This window comes from Callithrix jacchus, chromosome 2 (genome assembly GCF_049354715.1).
Source record: "Callithrix jacchus isolate 240 chromosome 2, calJac240_pri, whole genome shotgun sequence".
NCBI classification, from domain to species: Eukaryota; Metazoa; Chordata; class Mammalia; order Primates; family Cebidae; genus Callithrix; species Callithrix jacchus.
In genome coordinates this window covers 17,336,622-17,344,911 of record NC_133503.1, presented here as the reverse complement: position 1 = coordinate 17,344,911, position 8,290 = coordinate 17,336,622, and the positions used below count along the sequence as shown (strand labels likewise).

Genomic DNA, 8,290 nt, shown 5'->3' with positions numbered 1-8,290 from the left:
CACCTGTAACCCCAGGACTTTGGGAGGCCAAGGCAGGAGGATCACTTGAGGCCAGGAGTATGAGACCAGCCTGGCCAACATGGTAAAACCTCGTCTCTACTAATAAAGTACAAAATAGAGCCAGGCATTATGGTGGGCACCTGTAATCCCAGCTACTTGGGAGGCTGAGGCAGGAGAATCACTGGAACCCAGGAGACGGAGGCTGCAGTGAGCCGAGATTGTACCACAACAATGGGCAATCCAGCCTGGGTGGCAAAGCAAGACAGCCTCAAGAAAAAAAAAAGGACAGGGTCAGAGAGCCAGGGACCAGAGAAGCAAATGAGGAAGCGTTCTGAAGACAGACAGATGGAAGAATGGGGAGGAGGAGGAGAGGCACATGGGGTTCAGCAAGGGAAAGCCAAGAGTCTGCGGGGCCGGGGAGGATGGAGAGTGCTTTGGGGTTTTGGGTCAGGGTCTACGGTGATCAATTGCAGAAGCATTACACGGTTGCCTGCTTTCTTTACTCATGTCCTTGGGAAGGTCCCAGTTCGCCTTGGATCCTTTGCCGTAAAAGGAAGAGGGAGTGGTCAGACGAATCTGAGGAGGATCCCGAGGAGGAGACAGGGAAGGAGCGCACCCCCGAGCCTGAGGAGACCTGGGTGCTGGAGAGGCTTCAGGGGCTCAAGATGAAAATTAAGCGGCGGCGAGTGTCAACCGTGCTCCCTGAGCATCACCAGGCCTTCAACAGGCTGCTTGGTAGGAGGACACCCCATCCCGTTCTTTCAAAAAAGAGGAAACTTCCCGTAACCATACTTTTCCCGTGGGAAATATATGCCCCCCAGTGGGTGAGCTCTCCATGTGGGAGGACTCAGAAGTGATCACTCATGAGGGACTTAGGAAGCCATAGACGATTCAGCTAGACTTGATCAAGGTCTGCGATTGGGGTCAGAAAGCTTGCTTTCAGGCCAGGCGCCTGGCTCATGCCTGAGATCCCAGGAGGTTGAAAGGCTGAGGCAAGAGGATCGCTTGAACTCAGGGCTTTGAGGCTGCAGTGAGCTATGACGGCACCACTGCACTCCAGCCTGGGTGACAGAGCAAAACCCTGTCAAAGAAGGAAAACCAAGGCCGGGAACAGTAAGTAGTTCAAGTCTGTGATGCCAGCATTTTGGGAGGCCGAGGCAGGTGGATCTATTGAGGTCAGGAGTTTGAGGAGGTCAGGAGTTCAGTCTGACCAACATAGCAAAACCCCGTCTCTACTAAAAATACAAAACTCAGCCTGGTGTGGTGGCACATGCCTGTAATCCCAGCTATCCAGGAGGCTGAGACAGGAGAATTGCTTGAACCCCAGAGGGGGAGGTTGCAGTGAGCCAGTATCACACCACTGAACTCCATCCTTAGCAAAAGAGTAAGACGCCATATGAAATAAAGAAATTTAAAAAATAAAGAAAAACAAGATCAAAAAACAAAGAAAGCAGTTTCAGTTGTGCCCTCAGAAACGTAATGTCTGTTGCTGACTTTTCTGAACCTAAGTATCTCCATCCCTAGAGGGGGATGCCAAGGCCATGGTCACACCCTGCGGTGACTGTCTCAGGAGGAAACGATGGGAATGACTTTCTGACTCTGCAGGGGTCCCTGCGTGTCTGCGGGGAGGGCATCCTGTCTTCTTCCCAGCTCTCCAGCCAGTAGATTCTCACACCCAGGGCCTCCTTTGGCCTCTTCTCAGGGCAGTCTCAGAGCCGGAGCCTCTCTCCCTTGCCCAGTGAAAGTCATTCTCTCCTCTCCCATCCACCTCACCTGCGGCCACCATCCTGAGACTTTCCCCAGGGAGGCGCAGTTCTCCTGGCTGCCCTGTTTCTCCCATGGAAACTCCTTTCTGCTTCTCACACTAACATCTGCTCTCTAATCACAGAGGATCCTGTCGTGAAAAAATTCCTGGCCTGGGACACATATCTGCTGGCATCCGACAAGGTAAGGTCATTCTCCACGAAACTGTGTTCCTGTTCCAACACACAGCCTGGGGGAGGGCACAGCTTCCACACCCACAGTTCCACTCCCCTCTCCTCCACCAGCTCCCACCTGATGCTCCACAGTCTTATTTTATTCTGAGACAGAGTTTTGCTCTGTTGCCCAGGCTGGAGGGCAGTGTCCCGATCTTGGCTCAATGCAGCCTCCCACTCCAGGGTTCAAGCGATTCTCCTGCCAGCCTCCCTAGTAGCTGGGATTGCAGGCGTGCACCACCATGCCTGGCTCATATTAGTGTTTTTTGTAGAGACAGGGTTTTGCCCTGTTGGCCACGCTGGTCTTGAACACCTGACCACAGGTGATCCACCTGCCTTGGCCTCCCAAAGTGCTGTTAATACAGTCATGAGCCACTGTGCCCAGCTCCCTCCCATGGTCTTGAGTCTTGGCACCAACCCAGGTTTTTTGTGTGTGCTTTTTGTTTTTTGCTTTTTTTGAGACAGAGACTAGCTCTGCTCTCTAGGATAAAGCACAGTGGCCTCTAATTCCTGGGTTCAAGCAATTCTCCTGCCTCAGCCTCCTGAGTAGCTAGAACTACAGGCACATGCCACCACCATGCTCGACTAATTTTTGTAATTTTTGGACAAAGAGGGTCTTGCTATGTTGCCCAGGTTGTTCTCAAATTTGGGCTCACGTGATCCTCCTGTCTCAGCCACTCACAGTACTGGAGTCACAGGCTTGAGCCGCCACTCCCAGCTATTCTTGGTCTTTTTATGATTTGTCAGCATCTCCCTCAGGACTCTGCTGGTTTCTTGCAGAGTAAGTGGCCCCTGCAGGAGTCCTTAGGGATCTGAGCCCTGGGCCGCAGTCTAGCCGCAGCCCTGAAGCTCCCGGCCCCTCCACTCTCAGCTCTTTGGGACATTTCTCTGCCTCGCACACACAAGACCCTCCTGACGCCAGCCAACCTAGACACACTCCCTGCAAAGGTCCCATGGGAGCTCACCATCCTGGGAGCATCACCGACATCCTTTCCTCCAGCTTCTCGGATTTGTATCCGACCTTCTAATACCCCTCCACCTCACTATTTCCCAATGAGCACAGTCACCCCAACGCTGAGGTGCCTTCTCTGATAGGCAAACCCTCCCCTGCCCCCATTTCCCCATTGCACAATCTGCCTTTTCCAAGATGTGACCTCTCCCTCTCTGTGTTCCTTTCTCTCCATCAGTACCTGCTGGCCATGGTCATAGCATATTTTAGCCGCGCCGGCCTCTTCTCCTGGCAGTACGAACGCATTCATTTCTTCCTGGCTCTGTGAGTGCTTTGCTCCCTCCTATCCGTCAATATCCAACACCCTGGGACAGCAGGGCAAGTCGGATTCCAACCTCTCGTTTATTCTTTTTTTTTTTTTTGAGACGGTGTTTCGCTCTTGTTACCCAGGCTGGAGTGCAATGGTGAGATCTCGGATCACCGCAACCTCCACCTCCTGGGTTCAGGCAATTCTCCTGCCTCAGCCTCCCAAGTAGCTGGGATTACAGGCGTGAGCCACCGCACCCGGCCCTGTTCTTTCATTTATTTGTCCTCTTTACTCTGTGTATAAACAAGATAGGTTTATACAATGGCGTTCTTAGACTGTTCCTTCTGAAAACAAACTCAGCCCAGGTGCGGTAGCTCATGCCTGTAATCCCAGCACTTTGGAAAGCCAAGGCAGGCAGATCACCTGAAGTTAGGAGTTCAAGACCAGCCCGGACAATATGGTCAAACCTCGCCTATACTAAAAATACAAAAATTTGCCAAGTGTGGTGGCATGTGCCTATAATCCCAGCTACTCAGGAGGCTGAGGCAGGAGAATCGCTTGAACCTGGGAGGCAAAGGTTGCAATGAGCCAAGATTACGCCATTGCACTCGAGCCTGGGTGACAGAGCAAGACTATGTCTCAAAAAACCAAAAAAATTAGGTGGGGCTGCTGGTGTGAAGCTGTAATCCCAGCTACTTAGGAGGTTGAGGCAGGAGAACTGCTTGAACCAAGGAGGCAGAGGTTGCAGTACGCTACGATTAATTAAGCCACTGAACTCCAGCCTCAGTGAAAAAGCAAGATGTTTTCTCAAAGCAAAACCAAACTCAAATGCCAGTTTAAAAGTAAAAGAATAAAACCAAAGGAACCATCCACCCCTCCTAAGGGGAGAGAAAAAGGAGCAGACACGACGCCTCCCCCAGCACAGCCACTTCTGGTTCTTCTGTCTCTCTCCTTCCCACATCAACCCCACATGCAATGGTTCATCGTCCTCCTCCGGGTTCCCATGACAGAGGCCACGGTTCAGGCCCCCTCGCTTCACTCCAATCCACTGACAAATGCTCCCTGCTGGGGTCTCCTGGAGCCTGTCCCCAAGCCAGGGGGCTTCCTGGTGCAGCCGGAACATCTCTCCAAAGCACAGGTCCGACCCCCACTGCCCACCTGAACAGCTTCCCTAGCTGATGTCTTTTCAAACCGAGGCCAGGGCCACAGTGCCAATTCCACCCTCTCTACACTCTCTCTGCAGCCAAACAGGCTCCCCATCCTGGTGTTTCCTGGCTTGGTCTCACCGCTCCTTCCAAACGCCCGCCACTCGACTTTGCATCTGTGTTTTCTGTCTGGGGTCCTGCACACGTGTGGTTCTGAAGGGAAGCACCCATTCCTTGACATCAATTCACCCCACAGCCTCTGTGATGCCTTCCCTTATCTTCCCACCTCTGTATGCCCATAACACACCAGTGACATCCTATTATAATGTGACACTGGGATAAGGTTTTTTGCCCTGATTTCTCCCAGTGCCATTAGACTAGATGCCTACAGAAGGCAGGATCTTGGAAAAATATCAATGTATTTTATTTATTTTATTTTTTCATGACAGAAATTCGCTCTGTCCACCAAGCTGGAGTGCAGTGGTGAGATCAGAGCTCACTACAGCCTCCATCTCTTGGGCTCAAGTGATCCTCCCACCTCAGACTCCTGATTAGCTCAGACTATAGGGCTGTGCCATCACACTTGGACAATTACTTAGGTATTTATTAAATTATATATATATTTGAGATGGAGCCTCGCTCTATCAACCAGGCTGGAGTACAATGTCACCAACTTGGCTCACTGCAACCTCTGCCCCCCAGGTTCAAGCAATTCTCCTGCCTCAGCTTTCTGAGTAGCTGGGACTACAGGCCCATACCACGAGGCCTAGCTAATGTTCCGTATTTGTAGTACAGACGACGGTGTTTCGCTGTGTTAACCAGGATGGTCTCAATCGCCTGACCTGGTGATCCACCTGCCTCAGCCTCCCAAATTGCTGGAATTATAGGCATGAGCCACCACTCCCATCCTATTTATTTATTGAGAGAGAGTCTCGCTCTGTCTCCCAGGCTACAATGCAGCAGACCTATCTCAGCTCACTACAACCTCAGCCTCCTGGGTTCATGTGATTCTTGTGCCTCAGCTTCTGGAGTAGCTAGGACTAAGGTGTGTGCCACCACACCAGGGGATTTTTGTATTTTTAGTAGAGATGGGGTTTTGCCATGTTCAACAGGTTGGTCTCAAACTCCTGGCCTCATGTCACCCACCCGCTTCAGCCTCCAAAAGTGCTAAAATTCCAGGCCTGAGCCACCACTCTTGGCCACCAGTTGGCTTTTTGTCTCCATCCCGAAGGTGTGAGGGGCACCCTTCAGCAGGCATCTGTCCAGCAGGGCCCTCCTGAGGAAGGCATGGCTCTCTGCAGGGTGGGTGCCAATCCTGACCTAAGGTCCCCCGCCCTCCTCTCTGGGAAGCTGACCTCAGCCAGAGGTCTCTCCTGGTGGTGCCCCTGAGCAGCAGTCTGATTTCTGTCCCCAGCTACCTGGCCAATGACATGGAGGAGGACAACCAGGGCCCCAAACAAGCCATCTTCTACTTCCTGTATGGGAAGGACCGCTCCCAGCAACGATTATTCCAGAAGCTTCGGTTCCAGTTCTTCTGTTCCATGCGCTGCAGGGCTTGGGTTTCCCCGGAGGAGTTAGAGGAGGTGGGTGGGTGTGGGGAGGTGGAGAGGAATCTGGTGGTTGGAGGCTGGATGAGGGGATGGAGGGGTATCCTGGAGGGGTCCCCATTTTCTCAAGGGGCATTTGTCTTTGCAGATCCAGGCTTATGACCCAGAGCACTGGGTGTGGGCACGAGATCGTGCCAACTTTTTATAGAACTACAGCACCGTGGAGGCCTGAGGTCATCGGCCTGAGAGAAGGTATGTCTGCATCCCCCAGAGTCAAGGCAGAATATTGTGTCTATTTAGGAAATCCGAGGAACCCAATTGCTTGATGTAGCTTCAAGCCTGGGCAACTTGGCGAGATCAACTCTCCACAGAAATTCACAAATTAGCTGGGTGATGTGGGAGGCATCTCTATTCCCAACTACTCAGGAGGCTGAGGAGGGAGGATCGCTGGAGCCTGAGACACTGAGGCTGCAGGGAGACCTGATCCTGCCACTGTACTCCAGCCTGGTCGACACAGTGAGACCCTGTCTCAAAATTCATCAGAAATACTGAGTTCCAGGAAGTTCATTAGGACTGACACACTTGAATGACCTATTTGGGTTGAGGATTCAGTGAAGATTCGGTTTACATCTTGTGCAGCTAACCACGTTGAGGACTCAGCATGAGACTTCAACATTACGAAGTAGGATTATGGATTAGGCTCCGGGACTCGTGGTTCGTGATGTTGTCACATTAGAACTAAGCCTGGTTACCAGTTTAGATCTTAAGTGACATGAAAGGCCCACATGTGATGAAGTCTAAAGCCTCATTGTCTGAGGGTGCTGTACTCCCTGGGCAGACCCACACAAAGTCCCAGCAAGGAAATAGATAACTGGGGATGGCCTTGGGTGTATTAAGTGAGTTTTGGAGTCGGGGTCACCAAAGTGTGCATATCACAATTGAACAGCAGGCTAGAGAATGAAGGGCAGGAGATGAAACTGGATTGATCAATCACTCTGAACTCTAGTTAGAATTGACATGAGACACAAATGACCTTCCTAGAGAACTGCTTCCTTGAAGCCTGACCTCCTCTCTCTCACTTCCAGAACACCGGGCCCGGGGAGATGCGGATTTTCAGCACGAAGTTTATTCCAATGCTAATGACAGACAGACACCAGGAAGGAGGAGAGGAGCCATTTGTGCAAATCATCTAGAAGAACCTGGACTGTTCTAGAAAGACCTCAATAGCGTGACCACGCTGTCCTCCTAGGGGTGGAGGGGCGGGGAGACGGTACTTCTAGGAGTCTGTGGAGGACAGTGAGAAACCAGGGGTGTTTCTGGTTCCACCCCTTCCTGCGGCACCACCTCCCTTTTTATATTGCTGAATTCCAGCCTCTCCAGGAGCATCTGAGGGCACAGTACAGGCGCTCAGATTGGCACAGAATTATTTGTAAAGTATGAGTGCCGTCGGATTGTAACAGGTAGCTTCATGCATACTATGCATTTTTGTGGTTTTGGAAGTGTTGGCCATTGAATTATTCCTATGTTTATTTCAAATAGTTTGGAAATTGTTTTACTTTTGAAAGCTTGCTGTTCCTGTAGAGTTTTTGATGAGAATTATAGCTGTTACATATACAGAAATATAGTTTTCTTTTTTTAAGAAAGAATTCTGTTTATCCTAAATCTTTTATTAAATTGTTTTATCTATTATGATATGTGCTCCTGAAGCGAGCACTCTTTATCTATGATACTTACATGATAGTCTATTATATTTATAGCTATGTGGTTGTTCGCGTAAATCTTCTAATAGAAATTTTTATTTCCTGTTTAGTGTTAGTTACTGAATTGTGAGAATTCAGTGGTGATTTTTAACATGTCTTAGATATATTGTAATATGTTTAATATATACTATACATTTTATTGGTTTATTTTGAAAAAGATGGGCATAGAATTATTACTACATTTATTTAAAGAGTTTGGAAATACTGTTTTTGAATAGATGCTGTTTCTATAAAGTTGTGTGATGGGTGTTATAGCCATTACGTATATATAAATACAATTTTGTTTTCCTTTTTAAGAGAGGATTCTTTCTATCCTAAAGCTTTTATCTGCCAACATTTTTATCTGTTATTACACGTGCTCCTGACGTGGGCCCTCTTTTTATCTATGATACTTACTTAATATATCTATTACCTGTATAGCTAAGTGGTAGTTCCCCTAAATGCTTGTAAAAATAAATTTGGATTTTATGTTTAGTGTATGATTTGAAATGTGAGAATTCAGATGTAATTTTTTACCTTCTATTGACCTGTTTGTAAATTACCTTGAAGAGGATGTGTGTTTTGAAGGAGGCCATGAGCTGTGTGTTTTCAAGGGAACCTGTGCAT

General features: G+C 49.3%; 2 protein-coding genes across 3 annotated transcripts in view; one reads left to right on the top strand and one right to left on the bottom strand.

The window, feature by feature from the left end:
• The window catches only part of LOC118151649 (putative protein ZNF815), a 57,191-nt gene that overhangs the window by 43,829 nt on the left and 5,072 nt on the right, over positions 1-8,290 (bottom strand).
• LOC118151643 (putative speedy protein-like protein 3) overlaps positions 1-8,290 on the top strand; it is a 15,184-nt gene extending 6,894 nt beyond the window's left edge. For both annotated transcript variants that reach the window (XM_035292006.3, XM_078358339.1), the window contains 6 exons: positions 520-735; positions 1,889-1,947; positions 3,164-3,249; positions 5,792-5,960; positions 6,073-6,176; positions 7,010-8,290. In XM_035292006.3, coding sequence (XP_035147897.3) covers positions 520-735; positions 1,889-1,947; positions 3,164-3,249; positions 5,792-5,960; positions 6,073-6,132 — 590 coding nt within the window. In that variant the 3' untranslated portion in view covers positions 6,133-6,176; positions 7,010-8,290. The remainder of the gene's footprint in view (positions 1-519; positions 736-1,888; positions 1,948-3,163; positions 3,250-5,791; positions 5,961-6,072; positions 6,177-7,009) is intronic.